Below are 19,237 nucleotides of genomic sequence, written 5' to 3'. Positions count from 1 at the left end.
ATGAGCCAAGTGGTCAGCCGCCACAAGCTATGATGATCTGGTCGATATATGGCTTTCCTGCCTTTGGTGGAGCGTATCTTTCGGAACCTGCCAGCTGGGATGGCAATTAACAACTCGGAAAACGAAGGCGCCTTGGGATTGTAGCCCAATTTTAGTCTGGCTGACCTTAAAGTTCAACCGTTGTAACTCGAAAGCGTCTTAAAACCTCAGGGTGTTTTATGTCGAGGTTGGTTTTTACCCTACCCTGCCTTTACGTGCTAAGCGATTTAATATTCGATTTTAATCGGTCTCAACGTCAATTCACTGCCGATGCGGCCCGTAGTCACCGTTATGTCTAGCTGCCATTCGTTATACGCATGGCAACAGAACCACGAGATCATGGATCGTCGGTGTGATATTTTCTCACAACTAATTACCAAGCTCAACTGAGAGCCGATATAATTCTTCAGGTATATTAAAATCAAAGCCACAGTAGAAAAAAAGGTACCAGACTAGCTAAGAAGTGTCCCGGCGAATGCTGCAATAACCATCGAAGAATGGAAGTAAAAAAAAAAAAAAAATGAGGGAGAGAGAGAGATCGAGCAAAGAGACAAAAAAAAAAGGGAGAAGGGCCGAATATCTAGAACTGCTAATAGAATAACGAACGACGCAAATATTACGTTTGCTCTCCCTCGGCCGAATGCCTGCCTGTTTTATCATACGAGACCGCCGTATCCCAGGGCTTTACCGAAAGGATGCCCTGGGTGGCCGCTGACATGTTGATACATACTCCTCTTCCTCCCAATCAATGTAGACGTGTATACCAACTGCTGTCGGGAAAATCTACATCACCACGCAGCAACTGTTCTGCTTCTTCGCATTGGTATAAAACATCTTACTGGCATTGCTCAAATTATCACTCCTCTGCACCAAAGTATCCAACTTCTCCCCTCTATCGAGAACACTCTCGATAGTTTTATGCAGCACAATCTTAGTCTCATCCAACTCCCGTTGGATCTTTGAAATATTGTCGGCTTGGGATGGTTCCTGGTATTTTACTAGGTATTCTTTGAGTTGTGGGAGATCGTAGGTTTTGTTGGGAGCCCAGGTGTTGCGGGGGTATTTGGTGGTGAATTCGTCGAGGAGACGGTTTAGGAGTTCGTGGGGGATTCGACGGGGGTATTCGGCATTGGTGATTACGATGCCCGTGCAGTTTTCCGGACGGGTGTAGGCGTGGACCATGTATGCTGTTTTTCTCTCTTTTCGTTAGTGACCATCCATGAACATGTTATAATCAGAATAAGGAAAGACGGAAGGCCATACACTGCTCCTGGACACTTTGTCTGACGTTGACGGCTGTTCGTTCAGCTACGGTTCCAGCGGTGAAATTCATAAATTGGTCGACACTTCATTTGTTTAAGAAAAGCTTATTAGAGTGGATCCTTGTGAGGTTATTTGGGAAGAATGAGGACCTACTTGCTGCGAGTGAAGTAGCCGAAGCTCTCAAGGTTGCTTTCGGAGATTAGCTTCTTAGCTGGCTTCTCGCTAGTATCATATATCTAGAGCATACCATACTGTTAGGGGTCCGTGTGGATTAGACGGAAGCTATGGAAGGGGGTATGGAAGGTGGAAGAGGGTAAGGGGGACATACGGCGATATGATAGACAGCAGTGGTCGCAGCGGCGCTGGTGGACATCGCGATGGGTCTAGTCTGGGCTGAGAGAGATCGGAGCTTCGTAGATCCGGAAGGAGCGGTGCTGTCGACCGGTAGTAGTCTGAAAAGAGAGATGGGGTTTTAAGTGGCGCCGACGTTAGGAGGAGGTTGGTATGATCTACGTAAGCTAGGATGCTATTATTATTATTGAAGGTTCGGCCGTGGAGGTTTGAGGTTATTTTTTGTTTTTTTCTTGTAATGTTGAAGAATGTTGAAGATGGGAAGTAAGAGTCAGTCAGGAGGATATGATGCAGGAAGCGATGATGATGATGATGATGTTCTGGTTGTTAGTAACTGGCTCAAGTCTTGGTACCAAACTGCAGCTGAAACAATCCCCAGCCTCGGCCCTCTCGAGACTACACCATGTACCTGTCTGATACGCCACACTGCACTGCACTATACCAAACTAACCTCAATTATCAGATGCAAAATATCAACACTCTACTATGTACAAGTTAGGTAATTAGCCAATACGGGTGAAAATCTACGGATGCATGAGATTAATAATAATATTGATAATATAGTCTACGCGATTCAAACGAACAGAGAGTCACGCCAGTCCGGATCTGACTAGATGCAGGTCGCAGAAGTTGGAGGCCTCCCACGGATATACGTACGCTTCTCCTCTCGAGGCTGTCTCATAAGGCTGATTTATACAACCACTTCCACAATACAATGAAATTGACATGGAAGGTCAAAGCTAACCAGTTAGTAGTTCCCTTCCGGGTTGTATCAAGGCCATGCATAACTGTACCTGTGGACGAACCAGGGGTACAGTGGAGTGTCCTGTGTAGGGCTGACCATGCCATGCCCTGGGACATGAGAGGAGAAACAAGACACTAAGCGCTCCCGTCCATGCGCATGCATCATTATCATCGGTTTTCCTTTCATTAAGCCCTAATTATCATGTACGACCACGACGACCGCGACCCGCAGTAACATCTTTCGAAACATGGACGTATTACCAAGTTAATTTCGAGTTCTGGTCAGAGAGCGAACACGTACCGTGAATCATGCGCCATGCCGACACGCATTGGGCACATAAACCAATTGTATCGAATATCCAAACTTCCAAACACTTGATCCAGCTGGGACTTCTCAATTTCACGCAAATATCAATCATACTGCGCGGGCGTCCGTGGGACCCGATTAGCATTTGACTAAGCGGCAGTGCAGACTTGGCTCTTTGTTTGCAACTGCCGCCCGCCCAGCCAGGCCCACCATGTAATGTAAGGTATGCATCAGTGCAAAGGATGGTTAGTGGGTTAATGGACTTGTGCGATCTCTCGGGCAAAAGCTTGTAAGCATCAATTGAAACTAAACCAAGCTAAGCTAAGGCGCATTTGACATCAGCATGCATTCCTCTCTCGCTTTCACACACTCTCTAACAAACTACAACCTCCTCCTCATCTACCTATCTATCTACTTAGTATCATGTATCAATCTATCCACCTACTTATGATCCACATGAATTTATATATAATTGCCCTTGAAGACCTCCCCGCTAATTGAATAGTCTGATTTCTGGTTTCTCTCCAACATGGGCTCGATGTCAATGGAACACCGTCCATATCGATCCCACAAGGTCCCCGCCTGCGCGCGTTGTCGCCAGAGAAAGATTAGATGCAAGGTGGATTTGCCCAATCAACCCTGTCTGTTCTGCCGAGAGAAGGGCGTCGCCTGCCAAATCCCTTCTCTAGCAAACTCTCCCGACGACTCCTCGCCTTCTCAAACTTCCACTAATACAAATACTGCTACTATAACTTCAACTTCAACTACAAATGCCCAGAAGCGTCGTCGCTATGATCCCGAATCATTATCATCTTCAACTTCAAATCTCATATCGATTGGCCGATCCTCTGCAGGTATTGATGGCAAATCTTCAATCATCGTGGGCCCTTCCGTCGCCGAAGATGTCGAAATCGTTCAGCGCCATATGAGCATAACCCCACAATCCCAATCCCAATCCCACCGTACGCACAACTCCACAACCTATGCCACCGAAGACTCATCAGGCTCGGTAGTCTACGTCACGGTCCCCAAATACCGTCGAGGTGTGACCCCAAAACTCGACACGGGGGACAAACAGCGCGAGATAATCGAACAAATCTTCGGTCCTTTCAAAAAGGAAGCCATAAGACTGTACTTTGAACTCATACACCCTTGTTTCCCGATTATCGGGGAGGAACTTAGGTTGCAACTTTTGGGACAACAGTGGAATGATATCAATTCCGCCCTGCTGTGTAATATCTATGCCAGTATTGTGCCGTTATGGGATAGATCCGAGATTTTGAGATTACATCCCAGACCGGACTCGGATTATATCTGGAACCTGGCCGTCAGAGCATTACAGGAAGATTCAACATCACCCAGTTTCTCCACGATATTCATCTGCGCTATCAATGTAATCGGTAGGCCGTCATTATACTACATCGGTAACATTGCAAACTCGAGTAGAGCGGTCGCACTCTCCCACAGCTTCGGTCTCCATCGAGATCCTAGGAAATGGAATAAACCCCCAGCGGAGAAGGAAATGAGGATAAAAGTATGGTGGTGCATCTTTATCATCGACTGCTGGTCGAGTCTGAGTTATGGCACACTGCCAACCATCGCAAAGGGATGTCACGATGTCAGATTACCAGAAACTCGGTTATCAACAAGCAATAGTGGTGGGAGCCCCAGAACCACTCCTGCTACCGCCGCATACCTACCTCCCTCGAGTTGTTCCCTATCATTCTACTCCCTGTGTTCGTTAACACAAATCCTGGCCGAAATATTACCGATGGTATACCATCTAGACCCGGACCCTCAAGTCCTGATGGAAACCCTCCGAACGACCGCCACCATGGTTCGGAGATGGGAAGAATCCCAATCCTCAGAATCATCATCCTCACGCCGACAACCCCCAATAAGGGATAACGCCAGCAGCAACCTCCACTTCTGTTACCTCTCCGTCAAACTATTATTCAGCAGGCTAAGCCTCAGAGCCGCATGGCTACAACAACCCCATCAGCATCAACATCATAACCCAGCACTCATAATACACGACTGCCTAGTAGATTTACAACTCGCGGCTACGAAGGTTCTGGAATACGTATCAAACCTTACGACTCAACAGCTACAGGAGTTTTGGTTGCCGTATACGAGTCATTTACTCGTCGTCGCAACGATGATCCTATTACGCTGTGCGGTTGAAACGGAGAATCAAGCTATAAAAGTAGCTTGCGCGGCTACTTTAATCTCGTTAAGGGATAATCTGGAATCCCATCGCGATAAACATGGCTGGGAGCTCGGAGAGTTATGCCTGGAGAGATGCGCAGAGTTGATATCTCGGGTTCAATCTACCGCGCCACCTACCGTAGTCCCGGTCATCACCCCCGTGGTTCCAACACCGACTACGGTAGCCGACGAAGATGCTTTCCAGTTCTTAAATGATACTTCTTTGATGCCGTTTGATCCGCTGGGGGGTTTGATGCCATCGATGATATCTGGCAGAGTTTATTTGGAAACGTTCCGCCGGCTGTTGTGGAGGGTACTCCTGTTACTGCTCCCGCCTCGTTATGACCTTGATATCTTTCTTTCCTCATTCTTCTCCACCCCAAATAAATTAAATATCCTTTTTTAAAGCGAGTCTGCTCTTGTTCTCTCGGTGTCCGGCGTTCAAAGCGTTCATCGAGTCGTACGTACAAATAGTACCATCATATATCATCATTACCAAAGCCCTAATTAAACCCCACCAAAAACGTACGAGGCGGAAAGAAAACAAAGGAGAAAGGCTCAATAAAGCGGCATAGAACCCTCCGTGCTCGCAAATGCCTCCTCCATAATCTCCAGCCCTTCCTCCAACTCTTCCTCGGTAATGGTAATAGGTGGAGCAATTCTAAACACCCCCGCAAAACTTTGATGCGTGCCCAACTGCGCCCAAACCCCCAAATCCGCCATCTTCTCTCCGATCCTATTCCCTAAATCAAACCCTGGCGTCTTCGTAACCCTATCCGTCACAATCTCCACCCCAGCCATCAACCCCCTCCCTCTAACGTCTCCGATACACCCATACCGTTCCTGCAATCTCAACAACCCCTTCTGCAATACCTTCCCGAGCTCTCTGGACCGTTCAACCAATCCATCCCTCTCCACTATTTCCAACACTTTATCCCCAACAGCCGCGGGTAACGGATCATTCAGGTGGGTAGTATAATACATAAACCCATCCTCCGCCGTCTTCTCCGCAACAGCATCGCTGACAACCACAGCGCTCAAAGCGATCCCGTTACCCAACGTCTTACTCAGTGTAAGAATATCAGGAACAACACCTTCATCTTCCGCATGATGCTGGAATGCGAACATGTCGCCCGCACGACCGATGGCTGTTTGAGCTTCATCGATTATAAGGAGCATCCCTCTGGCTTCGCAGTATTTTTTCAGGGCTTTTAGGTATCCTGCGGGGAGGGGGTGCATGCCGCCGGAACTCAAGATCGGTTCTACGATCACAGCCGCTAAGGAGCCGCATGATTGACGGTCGATGAGGGAGAAGCCGTAGGAGAGTTCGGTCTGCCAGTCGTAGGTGCCGTCCGGGTGGCGGAAGATGGAACGGTAGGCGTTCGGTGCGGGGAGGGCAAAGTTGCCTGGCATCTACGGTACATCACGTGGCTGGTTAATGAAATCTAACGGTGTGAAAAAGAGGCGGTTTGTTGGATTTTATGAGTTGCGGATGGCTTTAGCGTGCAGATTTATGCATAAACGGGAAGCTTAATTAGGAGCTTGGCCCTTTTGCCGCTGTTCATCCTGCTACCCCGGGGTCAAAAGAAAGGGATGAGAAAAGTAGGGTACTTACGACGGGCCCGTACCCCGCTCTCCCAGAATGATATTGCGCACCGATCGCCGCAGCGGTAACCCCATGCCAACTAGCGCTCAACCCCACAACCTCAAACTTCCCGGTATAAAACTTAGCAATCCTGATCGCAAACTCATTACTCTCCCCTCCCGTGCTCAAAAATATAGCCTTATCCAACCCCTTCGGGGTTAAACCCGTAAGCCTCCTCCCCAGGTTGACGACAGGCGGACTCAACATGCCGCTGAACAAATGGTCGAGTTTTGCGGCATGGTGGGAGATGACTTTTACTATTTCGGGATTACCGTGGCCGAGGAGACAGGACATTTGTCCGGAGGTCCAGTCTAGCATTTTGTGGTTTTGCGGGGTGTAGATGTAGAGACCTTCGGCGCGGACTATGATGTTTTTGTGGAAGGGGGTGCCGTAGTTTATCAGGCAGGAGCGGGCGGCTTCGCGAAGTTCCTTTTCGTCGATCGGGATGGCTTCTACGTCTTCGCCCGTTTGCCCTCGGGCTTGAGCGATGGGGTCGGTGCAGGGAGCCATTATGAATGGGTACCCGTACGTCAATCGACCGGATTACTATGGTAAAGGAAGTAATGAAAGGTAGGTAGGAAGGTAGGCGGAAAGCTACGGCGGGGTATACGTATATCCAAAGCTGCAGCTTGCGAATGCCACCGAGGAAGCCATGGTTTATGTCTGGATATCCGTCACCTTTTATACAAAACCTCTGGCACCCCAGGGGGGGCGAATGAGTTTATCGAAAGGATCAAGCCGTCGACGGTCGAATTGATTACGAGTTACCAAGGAGAAGTTCGGTACAGCAGGCCGGATGATAAAATGGCAATGGAGCGTATGCGCGTAGAGCTCGAGGTTTGCGACAGCAGGAAGGGACCCTTCGGGAGGATCAGGTGCCTTGGTGCGGTTAACGTTTCCCGTTGCGCGCCGACGGAAAACTTTAGCGTCCGCCGTTTTTTAGACGGGGAAATGCATCTGTGGGCCTGAACCAAAGATGCATGGACCATGTCAGTTAGGTGCACCCTCGGGTCTCGACTGATGGACCGTGGCGGGGCGAGGGATGAAGGGAAAACGAAAAGAGGCAAAGGTTCACGAGCGAGCGCTTCGTTCACCGAAGATGGTTTAGAAAAAGTACCCGGTTTGGATTATATTGATAGCTGCCGTCTGGTCACGTACGCATGCGGGCCTTTTTTCTTGTCGTCCGAGAGAAACTTAATTATAGTACGGGTGCATGTGGTTACGAGAGAAAAGTGCAGATATCGTCTACAAAGGTTGGGTAAGGGACCGTATGCATGCCCAGACTAGGTTGCCCAAGTAAGTACCTTTCTGCGAAGGCTGCAATCGATTGCAATTGAAAGAGCTCGGGCTGTTTGGATCCATGTATGTTATGGCCCGGTAAGCGGTGTATCACCGACGATAACGATATCAGTACTATCATGGCGATGGGTATACTGAATACTTGAGTAGATAGTAATATTATGCCTTAATCTCCAGCTTCCCGACATCCGGCGTTTCCTCCGGTGCATCGTCGTCCTCGTCTTCATCCATCCCACCCACGAGACCTCTCTCGAACAGCTCCCTCCCCGTCAATTTCTTCCCACCAGTACCAACCCCGCTAACATTCCCACTCCTCCGTCCCTTGGCTTCGGCCTCTTCCCTTTCCTTTTCCTCCCGTTCCTTCTTCTCCTTCATCTCCTTGATAAACGCCAATCTCCAATTCTCAAAGACTTCCTTCGTAACCAACTCTCCTCTAAACTTCTCCATTTCTTTTTCTTCCTCGATCCTTGCTGCTTCGTCGCGTATCCGTCTCGCTTCGTCGGCTCGGTCGCGAAGGATGGATTCTGCGGCTTCTTTCAGTGTTGTCGCGAGGGTGAAGACCATTGCCATTCCCATATTTTCTTCCACGGCCGTGTCGAGGGCGGAGACCAGAGGGGTTTCGTCGGCGGGGAAGGTGAGCGGGTGGGTGGAGGGGGAGTCGAGGGAGATGGAGAGCTCCGGGGCGGCATTCGGGTAGTCCGGAGTGTACGTTACCCGGAGGAAGATGATAGCTGCGATACTCCCGTTAGTAATGCGTTTGGAGTGTATAAAAGAGAGGGGGGAGGGGCGTACGGGCTTCATATCCCTCGGCGTCGACGTCGACGTCGGGCTCTTCGAGCGAGAGACGGATAGTGAATTCCTTGTCCGAGATTTCTGGCGACAACAATGTCAGTATCGGTAAAACACGTTCGAACGGCGGGACGACCGAGGGAATATACACACTGGTTAACTCATCGGGGTAGATGGACTCGAGGACCTCGAGTTCTTGTTCCTGTTCTTCTGTCGCCGACATGGTGGATGGATATGGCGGAGAAGAAGGGCTGCATGGTTGCAATTGGATGCGAAGGGCGAGTGTTTGGTGGGGCGACAAGCTTTTTGCCCCGCCAAAGCCAAGCCTTGTAAACATCCCGACCGCTTCACGGGTTCGGATTCACGATGAATGATATGGAAAAGACACACTTTTGTCTATCGATATAAATACAAACGAAGAAAAGTAGATGTAAATGCCGCCCGTAACTCCAATATTTCCCCCCAATTCAACAGCTATCGATCGAATCAAGTATTAATATCTGCTACGAATCCTTCATCTCCTCGTCCTCATCGTCGTCCTCCCACTCCCCGTCTCCCTCCTCCCCGTCATCGCCTTCTTCTTCCGCTTCTCGGTCCTCTGGTTTTGCATCTCCAATCTCCTTTGCAATACTTGCCAGTAACTCCGAAGCATGTTCTTTGATTCCCTCGTCCTCCCACTCGAACGCTTTGTACAGCTTTTCGCAATTCCACAACCAATCTCTTGCCGCAGCCCAGGTATCCGTCCAGTCTTCAACATCCTCTCCGTTTGAAACCTGCAATTTCCCTTCTTTCTCCTTGAGCTTCGAACCGATTAAAAATAGACACCATCCGCCGATATACCACAAATCGACCATCTGGTCGTCTTCCTGCTGTAATCCTTCGAGGACATCCATTGCTTCTTCGTACATTTCGCATTCGATCAGGAGTCTGGTGAAGCTAAGTCGGAAGGGGTAGGCGGGGATTCTATCGTCGCCCGGTTCCAGACCTTTCCAGACTTCTAGCGATCGGGCGAGGGCTGCCCGTGCATCGTCGGGTTTCGATTGTGATATTCTGATCGAGGCGAGGGTGGATAGTGCTTCCGGGGACGATGGGCTGACCAGTAGAGCTTCGGTGATATATGTTTCGCAGCGTGATTCGGCGTCCGGTTTCATGCTGTGATTTGTCAGTCAAGCTTCCAATGTAGAAAAAAAAAGGGAACAAGGGACGCATACCATAGATCCGTCATATATATCTCTGCCATACCGCATAATGCCGAACACAGTTTCTCCTTCTCCTCTCCAGCCACTGCGGCTACTTTTCTCAAATACCCCACGGCCTTTTCGTACCACCCGATTGCAACCTCCCCACCTTCCACACAAATCTGCGCCAACCACAGAAACTTCTCGGCCCCGCTCCCTTCGCCCTCAGGATCTAATTCTGCAGCGGTTCCAAAACATCGTATAGCAGTATCTACATCTTCCAGTTCGACATTGATCTCCCCCGCAAGCTCCAGTGCTTTCAAGGATGTAGGATTCTTGGATAGAGCGGACGTAATAGTTTTAAGGGCTTTTCGAGGGTCCGCTTCTTCGGTGAGCTCCGATGAAGCTTTGGAGATTAGAGCGTCAATGTTGCTTGTGGAAGCCTCTTGATGCTTTGCGATGTTCTGGAGAACAGAGGCGAGGGATGCCGGAGCGTCTTTCCGACGGGTCTTTTTGGAGGTTTTTGTTTTTGTCTTTGCCATTTTGTTCTCTCCCTTTTCTTCCCCTTCGGAAGACAGGTCGTGGCGTAGATGGCAGTTGATCGATTGACTGCAGTCGAGTACAGGTAAATGGTGTTTTTGGAGGAAAGAAAAAAAAAGAAGCCGCGACAGAAAAGTAGCGACCGCCAAGACCCGCTATCGATATAACAGGCCTCGTTTAGATAATCCACAATTCATGCTGTCATACGACTTCTCATCTCATCGAGCGAGTAATCAATCAAGTCCAATCGGCTTCGTCGGATCTCAAATCAAAATCCCTCCGACAAGGATAGAAATATCGTAAACCTGGGGAATACCTATACACGTCTCATGTGGAAGACCCCACCGCGAGATCATTCGTCCGCTGAACCGCAGCATCCGTCGTCGCCAATGACGTCCTCGAACGACCCGCTTCTTACGCCACAGTTCTGCTTTTCGACATCTACGCTTAAGGGTATATCTTCTTGTACTTCACCGTCATACGATACGATATAATATAGATGATGGGGTACTAATGGACGTTATGTGTAGAATTCCTGCGCCTCTCCCGCTCCACAACCGACGACACAATCTCCCAGCACCTCTCCTCCCTCTCCCCGCCACCGACCTTCAAACCCTCGACGACATCCCAACGAACCCCTTCCCACCGTCTGATCCCGCCCTCGACCCTCTCCGCATTCCTATCGTCGACAATCTACCCAACCTGGTCCAAACGTTCCGAAATCCTAACCTACTGCGCCATCGTCGCCACCTCACCGGATCCGAACGATCCGAACCTCGAGGTTATATCTAAAGAAACCGAAGCGGAAAGGATGAGGATCGTGGATGAACGGCTGGATCCTTATTCGGGCAGGTTCTTTCCGACGGAGACTAGGACGCAGGTTTTGGCTGGGGTTGTTAGGAATGAGAGGGGGGTTGAAGATATCGTGAGGGAAAGGTATTATTTCTTTATTCTTTATTATAAATTTGGGATCGGACGGGAAACGGCTAACGGGGTATACAGAACGTGGGAGGTGATCAAAGATCGGAGTACGGACGGGATGGGCGGGAAGACGTGGAAAGAAGCTTACGAGGAATGGAAGACGTCATCCTAACCTTCTTTTCTTCCATTACTCCCTTCACTCGTTCCGACCCGGACCTTAATTAATAAACACCATCATCATCATCATCACCATCGACCAATCTCTTCTCTTCCTCTGGCATTAGCGGGCACGCACACAATTGGAGTTTTTTTGCGTTTTGATCATTTTTTTTTAAAGCAATAGGATTATATATAGCTGTTGCATAATCCACAGCGACTGTATCCATATGAAGGAGAAGAAGATTTAAAAAAACCAAGCAATTTGGAGATATTACGGTGTATATAAAAAATTAAGCTTAATAATTCTCGACCGTTCCCCAAAGTCGAATCACATTCAAGAGATCCAGAATGTGATATAAAAAAAGCCCTCATACGATGGTTGCAAAAAGAGAAAGAAGGGGATGATGCAAAAATTATCGCCAAAGGCGTGCCTCCTTTATATCCGCTCTTCGATTGGGTGTAGATATGAAGACTTCCTGGAGTTCTCTGGTTGTTCGATCGGATGGAGTAATGGTAACCAGTTATCGTCGAATTACCCGGATACGCATGCATTCCCCGAGCTTGGCTTCGCCAGTCTAAAAGAATTCGCTCCAAGGACCCAATGTTTCGGAACTGAATCGTGATCGGGAAAGGTATGGAATCACCAGGGGGTGCGTAGAGAGATTTATATACGCTGGCAACAACGAAGCTATCTCATGGCGTGCAAGTCACGCAAGATGTTGTGATTGCGTTGTTGGTGTTGCAGCTACCCGAAATAGCTCAAGCTCTTCGAGCTTGGTTTTCAACCTGCGTGTGCCTTACAGCTGCATCGGATAATACAGATCGAATGGATGACGATGTTAATGTAATGTCATGGAACCCCGGATTGTGACATTGGTCCATAGCTCTAACGTGATGAGCTCTATTTCGTGATGATACTCCAAGAAGTTTAGTTTTCGTGATGTGTATAAAATCCAGCGCTCTATCCAACAGTTGGATGTTTCGATTTGATCCTCGAGCTCCTCTTTGTGTCCTAGCTAGGTAGTATACACTCGTATGTTCCTGGCTGACTTCTTCGTTATTTTACTAGCTTGATTGTATCCCGATTGCTGGCAGCCTGGGGGGAACTCGTGTATCAGAACTGTTGGTTGTTCGCCATCGATCCCAATCACGCCATCATATTGAAAAGCTTCTTTGTCTTCTTCGTATAATATATTTTCTCTTTCATCCTTCACATTTCATCCTTCAACCTCTTCACCTTCTTCTTCTCTCATCCGTCTCCTCGTAGCAAATATACCTCCAAAATGGGCACATTTGACTTTTTGTCCAACATGATCCCCCAATGGCCCTTCTCACCCCCAGGAAAGGAAGCCCCAACCTGCCCTGTCTCCCACTCCTCGGATATCTCACAATGTCCGGTCGGTCATCTGGAGTTCAAAAGCTCCAAAATCCCACCCCCTGATGTCATCACATCCGATGACCTCAAATCCAAGGCCGCCGCATCCCTCCAGAATGTCGACCCAAAAATAATAGACACCGTTGATCTTTCCGGTCGTCTCTCCGATAATCTATTGGTTGCTTCGCCATACACTGACAAGGAGCACCTTCTCGATCTTACCACCCTCGCTCGTCCGCATCAACTTTTTGCGAAAGCTTTGACCATCATGAACGCCAAAACCGGCGAGTACGCCATCGAACCGTACTACGAAGCGTTCAATTGGGATGAAATCCTCATCGCTCTGCAAAAGTTGTCAAAGCGGGAGGATTATGTATTCCCCAGATCGGAATTTTACATAATTGTTTTCCGTTCAAAGCTTCCTTTTGATGCGGATCGGCAGCATCTGGGAAAGCTGGATCAGGATGCCCATGTCGAGGCTGTGGAGAGCGGGCAGTTGTTGAAGTATTGGTTTGGAACGCCACATCCGGTTACGGGTAGGAACCTGGCAACCTGTATTTGGAGGCATCGGAATGATGCCAAATTGGGCGGTGCCGGACCGGTAAGTACCATTGATCAAAACTCGAATTGAGTTTGAATGCTTTGCTGATAAGTTTCACAGGGTCACGTCCGGGCCATGGAGGCCGTGAGGAACATCTACCTCGAGTGGACGGTGGAGAGGTTGAAGTTCGTCGTTGAGGATAATGCCAGCGAATGGAGTATCGGCAAGTGGGTCGATTGAAGATGCCCTTGCAATTCTTGGCGGTCCCTTTTTTCACCTCTCATCCCTCGGCGACTTTTTTTTTTTTCGCTTCATAAACGGCGTTTTCTCTTTCTTGCTCTTTAGTATTGGTAGGTAAAAAGGCGTTCGGGATACAATTTTTGTAGACTTTTTTGGGGGGTTTTGCTCCTTAAAAGCATTGAGGATTCCTCGAGGGAATGTATGATAGAGAGGTGGATCTCGAACTCATAGCTTGTACGTTAATAGAGATTATGCATTAGATTCGATAGAGAGTCTATGGTTAGCCCTCGCGTGGCTCTTAAAAAATGTTCCAAAAATGCCTGTTCCGCGCGTCTCAATAGCAAGTCGTCCGATCCGGTCCAGTCCAGCCCAGTTGTTCGAGATGGAGAGGGATGGAGATAGATATATTTCACTGAGCACCTTCTCCACCAGATCCAGATGTAGGATCGTTCGGTTGGATTGGCTGCGACATGACAGTGTCGAATTTGCTCCAGAGGGCCTCGATTTCGGTGAATTCTTGGCCGACCTATTTTTTATTATCAACATGACATTTTATATACAATTGGAGATGATGATTTGAACGTACACCGGCGAGGCCTTCGAGAGATCTGTTTAGATGATTAAGGTTGAGAAGGACCTGGTCGAATGCCTACATGAGGGGTTAGTCAAGTCAAGTCATCGTCATGTCGGATTTAGAAACAAACGAACCTTGCAGATTTCCTCGATGAGAGCCTCACGTTGGGTCTCAAAGTAGGTCTTCTCCGGACGAGTGGTAGTGCTCATGATGATAATAGTCGATGGTGGATAATGGTGGCTGGTGGTACGGTACCACGCGATAAGGATTGGGCGATAGGGATGTGACAAGAAGAGCTCGCAGCCAACCAATAACAAGCATGGCCGGGTTCGATTCGATTCGATTCGGTTCACAAACGCCGGCAAAAACCGAACAGAAAAAAGTCTATCAGCGGTCGAGGAGGGACAGCTTGGTTTACTCTGGCTTGACTAAAAAAAAACGAGAGGGGCTTTTGTAAGGGACTTTATAAGTAAAACCTTTCCGGACCGATTCCCTCTCCCCTCCTCCTCTTTTCCCTCACCAACCCCCTCCCATTGCCTTCATCGATCCTTCTCAATCACACCTGTAAGTTACTCTTTTCCTCCGTACTATCATGCATGCCGTTGTTTAAATTTTAATTGGCATTGATCCTAATCGTGTTCTGATAAAATATAGAATATCATCCATCATGAGTGCCCCAGCCCAGAAGTTCAAGGTCGCCGATATCTCCCTCGCCGCCTTCGGCCGCAGGGAAATCGAGCTTGCCGAAAATGAAATGCCCGGTCTCATGGCCACCAGGGCCAAGTACGCTGCTGAGCAGCCCCTTGCCGGTGCCCGTATCGCTGGTTGTCTCCACATGACCATCCAGACTGCCGTCCTCATCGAGACGCTCACCGCTCTCGGTGCCGAAGTCACCTGGACCTCTTGCAACATCTTCTCCACGCAGGACCACGCTGCGGCTGCCATTGCTGCTTCCGGCGTCCCGGTCTTCGCCTGGAAGGGTGAGACCGAGGAGGAGTACAACTGGTGCTTGGAGCAACAGCTCCTCGCCTTCAAGGATGGCAAGACCCTCAACCTCATCTTGGATGACGGTGGTGACCTTACCTCCCTCGTTCACTCCAGGTACCCCGAGATGCTCAAGGGATGCTACGGTCTCTCCGAGGAGACCACCACCGGTGTCCACCACCTCTACCGCATGCTCAAGGACAAGAAGCTCCTCGTCCCGGCTGTCAATGTCAACGACTCCGTCACCAAGTCCAAGTTTGACAACTTGTACGGATGCCGTGAGTCGCTCGTCGACGGTATCAAGCGTGCTACCGATGTCATGATTGCCGGCAAGGTCGCCGTCGTTGCCGGATACGGTGATGTCGGTAAGGGTTGCGCCATGGCTCTTCACGGAATGGGTGCCCGTGTCATCGTTACCGAGATCGATCCCATCAACGCCCTCCAGGCTGCCGTCTCCGGTTTCCAGGTCACCACCATGGAGGAGGCTGCTTCCATCGGTCAGATCTTCGTCACCACCACCGGTTGCCGTGACATCTTGACCGGAGAGCACTTCCAGCAGATGGTGAGCCGTCCCCTTCTGTCAAATTTTTTTTTAAAAAAAGAAATATACTGATCGAGTTAGAAAAACGATGCCATCGTCTGCAACATTGGTCACTTTGACATCGAAATTGACGTCGCCTGGCTCAAGGCTAACGCCAAGAACGTCGTCAACATCAAGCCTCAGGTCGACCGCTTCGAGCTTGCCAACGGCAACCACATCATCCTCCTCGCTGAGGGTCGTCTCGTCAACTTGGGCTGTGCCACCGGCCACTCCTCTTTCGTCATGAGCTGCTCCTTCACCAACCAGGTCCTCGCCCAGATCTTGCTCTTCAAGCAGGAGGACGAGGCCTTCAGGAGCAAGTACGTCGAGTTCGGCAAGGGTGTAAGTCCTCCATATCTTTAAAACTACAGCCGTATGATACTCGATGCTGATTAACAACAGGGCAAACTCGATGTCGGCGTCTACGTCCTCCCCAAGATCCTCGACGAGGAGGTCGCCCGTCTCCACCTCGACCACCTTGGCGTCAAGCTCTCCAAGCTCTCTACCACCCAGGCCGACTACCTCGGCTTGGACGTTGAGGGTCCATTCAAGTCTGAGCTCTACAGATACTAAATGCATTTTCCCTCCATCTTTACTTATGCTCTTTCCTCTGTCACCGTCATCACATTCAAGACCATGAGTCTTTCTCTTCCTCTCTCTATTTCCTTTTTCCTTTTTTATTTATGATTTGACGCAAACCAAAAAGTTATTTTGTCCTCAACGGCAATTCATGGGAGGGGTTTCATGAAAAACCTTTTAACGACAAAGCGGTAATTCAACTACTGGAGAAAAAGATAATCTTTTTTCACAAAGGCATTTAACATTAATCTGGGGGGTTTTCTATATAACAAAAAAAAGAATCGGGAACCGGATGGAATGAGGAGAGGGTACTGCGTACCTCTTTCTCGTTTTTATTGTCCCGCTTTCTCCACGGTGGCTTTTCTTGTACAAATTCGGCGCTCTTCTGGATCACTCGCACACAACAAAAGAATCTTGTAACAGCATGGAATCAGGGTAAAAAAAAAATTGGCGTTACAACGGGGTCTGTTTCAACACAGAAAGAAAAGGAAGGGAAAAGGGCCAATAAAGGCTGCCTTTCTTATATAGAGAATCTAACGAAAGAAAAGAAAGAATAGAAATGAAATCTCTCTAGAATAACTTTCTGCCATCGCCATCGTGATGAAAATTTTAATCGTAAGAATCTAGCAAGCGAGGATGTGCGCCGTTGGATGGATAAAAGAAAGTATAAGAAATCGAATTGTGATTTGGAACATGGTAAAGAAATTCGACAGCAACCGTACAAAAAGCTCCGAAAGATTGACGCTTCAGAAACTCCCAAGATGCCCTGAATTTTAAAAAAAAGGAAATGAGGAGATTTTTTTCCCCTGATGTATCATGTAAAATGACAAGAAGAAAAGAAAAAAAGAGTGACATATCCACCCGAAGCACAATAGTTTCATGAAATCACCGCCCCTCCCTTTCGTACAACCCTGTTCGTTCGAAAACGTTCAAATCCTCCGATGGTATTTAATTCCCACTCCTCGAATCCGGATTGTACCCCAACGGCCTCCTCTCATCATCGTCGTCATCGAATAGACCGCCGCTGGGCCTCGTTTGATAGTTCTCATTGTAGTCGGTACTCAACCGCTTGGCGTCCCGGCTCGTATTCCCACCGCTGGTTTGTAAAAAGCTATCGCTTTCCCGCTGGCCCAATGGTGGTCTGGCGTCGCCCTTATAGGCTGTATTTTGCTCTCCCGCACCGCCGTAGTACGGCGGCGCCGGCGGACCTTGATCGATACTGCCTCTTTGCTGAGGCCCCGGGCCTACGTTTGAAGACCATCCGAATGCCGGGGCCGGAGTCGGAGGGGGGGAAGCTTCCAGCATTTTTTCATCGAGAGCTGGGGTTTCGGGGTACGAATTCAGCGAACTGTAAGATTCGTTCCTCTCCTCATCGAGCGGCGGAAGTCGCTTCCCATCCTTCTTTCTGAAGAACCTAGAAAACAACCCGGCGTTGGTACCCTTCGGTGTTCTCGGAGAAGTGGTGTCGGGACTGTTCGCTGCACTCTTCATATGGAACGACCTAAGTCTCTTCACGGGTTTGATGTTATCCGGGTCCTCATCGACGATACCGCTCATACGACGTTGATGGGCGATAGCGCGTTTGATATCTGCGGTTGAAGTGTTTGATTTACGACGACGGAAGACGGTGACGAGGATGCAGAGGCAGATCGAGAGCACGAAGATACCGGCGAGGACGGCGCTGAGGATCATGGCCCAGCGTGGGGCGCGCCAGCGGTCGCGGCCGAAGTGGCCTTGTGGGATCGGAGCGGGGTTTTGGCGTTTGGTCAAGCCGGCCATCGTGGCGAGGGAGGCGAATGTTGCCATTTTTTTTCTTTCTTTTACTCTTTCTTTACCTATATTTTGGGGAGAATTTTGTGCGGTGTTCGAGCTGGCTGGTGGGGTTGCTGGTGTTGGATTTCTCGATCTGGGCAGCTTCGAAGCTTCAAGCCATCCTTTCTTTCTTTCTTTCTTTCACCGTCGAGACTATCTCTATTTCTTTAAAATCTTATCAACGTATCTTCGGGAGGAAGAAAAGAGAGAGAGAAAACAAGAGAACGGGGAAAGATAATTCTTTTTGATATTCTGTTCTACTGAGGCTGAGGTGGATGCAGAAAAGCTAAGCTTGGTGGGTTATCCTGCGTGCGAGAGTACAGTCAGGCAAGGCGAGGCAAGTACATTTTCTTAGCTAGCGCCTGTCAGCATTCGAAAAGCCTAAGCTTGGGCGACCATGAGCATTTGGAATAGCTCCCAAGGACACCCTTGTCCGGTCGTAAGCTGAAAGAAGAACAGGAATCCATGGTCTACGAGTATCATGTTCAAATATCTTGGTGCCGGTGAGGCTGTGAGACCTGTCCCTTGTTAAACCCACGCCGTTTTTTTTCGTTTGACGGTTCAGGTTCAGCCGCACCGATTGGCGCCAAGGGTTTTGTGGCCTGGAATAGAATAGAAAGTGCTGTGATGATCCTGCAGTTTGTATGTGTGTAAGCTTGTATCTGTATTAGGGTTTGGTAACGTTTTGAAGAGCTGCAGATGTAGATGGTGGTTGTAGATGTCTTCGATACTTGTACTTGACAGCGGTTGATTTGATAGAGAGTTGTCTATCGCGCAGGTCGGAATTGGAACAATACTCGACAACGTGTTCATGTTCATCATCCCTTCCGACGCCTCGTCCGTGACATACCACTTTCTGAGAGATCTCTTGGATTTTTTGTCATATTCCTGGTTTCTCTATTCCTTCGCGGTTGAGTACCGAGGAGTACCGGCAGGAAGCTAGTGTCCGTGGATAACGTTAGCAGCAGCTCCGGTTGCTGACTAATCACCATTTGAATTTGGAAGACTCGGAAGGGAATGTCACACTACAGCGTGCCACCTACGCGTTTTTTAAATTCTCCTTCGGACGCGATAAGAAACCTCCTTTTCGAAAATACTTACTAGAGCAG

The 19,237-nt window shown here is 48.9% G+C and overlaps 10 protein-coding genes across 10 annotated transcripts; 4 read left to right on the top strand and 6 right to left on the bottom strand.

Moving 5' to 3' along the window:
• Window positions 1-822: 822 nt before the first annotated feature.
• Window positions 823-1,675, bottom strand: DFL_006100 (uncharacterized protein; the record flags this gene model as incomplete). The annotated part of the gene is made up of 4 exons (XM_067635466.1): window positions 823-1,226; window positions 1,303-1,385; window positions 1,456-1,538; window positions 1,631-1,675. 4 exons carry the CDS (start codon window positions 1,673-1,675, stop codon window positions 823-825), a joined length of 615 nt encoding a protein of 204 aa, XP_067489892.1.
• A 1,558-nt stretch (window positions 1,676-3,233) lies between these two features.
• DFL_006099 (uncharacterized protein) lies at window positions 3,234-5,318 on the top strand (the record flags this gene model as incomplete). Its single annotated transcript, XM_067635463.1, has 1 exon — window positions 3,234-5,318. One exon carries the CDS (start codon window positions 3,234-3,236, stop codon window positions 5,316-5,318), a length of 2,085 nt encoding a protein of 694 aa, XP_067489891.1.
• A 152-nt stretch (window positions 5,319-5,470) lies between these two features.
• On the bottom strand, window positions 5,471-7,067 carry DFL_006098 (uncharacterized protein; the record flags this gene model as incomplete). Its single annotated transcript, XM_067635462.1, has 2 exons — window positions 5,471-6,325; window positions 6,528-7,067. 2 exons carry the CDS (start codon window positions 7,065-7,067, stop codon window positions 5,471-5,473), a joined length of 1,395 nt encoding a protein of 464 aa, XP_067489890.1.
• A 948-nt stretch (window positions 7,068-8,015) lies between these two features.
• Window positions 8,016-8,868, bottom strand: DFL_006097 (uncharacterized protein; the record flags this gene model as incomplete). Its single annotated transcript, XM_067635461.1, has 3 exons — window positions 8,016-8,587; window positions 8,649-8,729; window positions 8,799-8,868. The coding sequence occupies 3 exons, from the start codon at window positions 8,866-8,868 to the stop codon at window positions 8,016-8,018; spliced, it is 723 nt and encodes a 240-aa protein (XP_067489889.1).
• A 280-nt stretch (window positions 8,869-9,148) lies between these two features.
• DFL_006096 (uncharacterized protein) lies at window positions 9,149-10,365 on the bottom strand (the record flags this gene model as incomplete). Its single annotated transcript, XM_067635460.1, has 2 exons — window positions 9,149-9,797; window positions 9,857-10,365. 2 exons carry the CDS (start codon window positions 10,363-10,365, stop codon window positions 9,149-9,151), a joined length of 1,158 nt encoding a protein of 385 aa, XP_067489888.1.
• Window positions 10,366-10,692: 327 nt separating this feature from the next.
• DFL_006095 (uncharacterized protein) lies at window positions 10,693-11,456 on the top strand (the record flags this gene model as incomplete). Its single annotated transcript, XM_067635459.1, has 3 exons — window positions 10,693-10,816; window positions 10,894-11,299; window positions 11,366-11,456. 3 exons carry the CDS (start codon window positions 10,693-10,695, stop codon window positions 11,454-11,456), a joined length of 621 nt encoding a protein of 206 aa, XP_067489887.1.
• A 1,270-nt stretch (window positions 11,457-12,726) lies between these two features.
• On the top strand, window positions 12,727-13,599 carry DFL_006094 (uncharacterized protein; the record flags this gene model as incomplete). The annotated part of the gene is made up of 2 exons (XM_067635458.1): window positions 12,727-13,419; window positions 13,480-13,599. The coding sequence occupies 2 exons, from the start codon at window positions 12,727-12,729 to the stop codon at window positions 13,597-13,599; spliced, it is 813 nt and encodes a 270-aa protein (XP_067489886.1).
• A 409-nt stretch (window positions 13,600-14,008) lies between these two features.
• Window positions 14,009-14,382, bottom strand: DFL_006093 (uncharacterized protein; the record flags this gene model as incomplete). The annotated part of the gene is made up of 3 exons (XM_067635457.1): window positions 14,009-14,125; window positions 14,186-14,248; window positions 14,308-14,382. 3 exons carry the CDS (start codon window positions 14,380-14,382, stop codon window positions 14,009-14,011), a joined length of 255 nt encoding a protein of 84 aa, XP_067489885.1.
• Window positions 14,383-14,406: 24 nt separating this feature from the next.
• DFL_006092 (uncharacterized protein) lies at window positions 14,407-16,310 on the top strand (the record flags this gene model as incomplete). The annotated part of the gene is made up of 5 exons (XM_067635456.1): window positions 14,407-14,419; window positions 14,644-14,737; window positions 14,828-15,719; window positions 15,780-16,079; window positions 16,140-16,310. The coding sequence occupies 5 exons, from the start codon at window positions 14,407-14,409 to the stop codon at window positions 16,308-16,310; spliced, it is 1,470 nt and encodes a 489-aa protein (XP_067489884.1).
• A 954-nt stretch (window positions 16,311-17,264) lies between these two features.
• DFL_006091 (uncharacterized protein) lies at window positions 17,265-18,095 on the bottom strand (the record flags this gene model as incomplete). Its single annotated transcript, XM_067635455.1, has 1 exon — window positions 17,265-18,095. The coding sequence occupies one exon, from the start codon at window positions 18,093-18,095 to the stop codon at window positions 17,265-17,267; it is 831 nt and encodes a 276-aa protein (XP_067489883.1).
• Window positions 18,096-19,237: the final 1,142 nt, after the last annotated feature.

Source organism: Arthrobotrys flagrans (genome assembly GCF_004000055.1).
Source record: "Arthrobotrys flagrans strain CBS H-5679 chromosome Unknown unitig_9, whole genome shotgun sequence".
NCBI classification, from domain to species: Eukaryota; Fungi; Ascomycota; class Orbiliomycetes; order Orbiliales; family Orbiliaceae; genus Arthrobotrys; species Arthrobotrys flagrans.
Note: the sequence above shows the minus strand (reverse complement) of the source record. Positions and strands in the feature narration are given on the sequence as shown.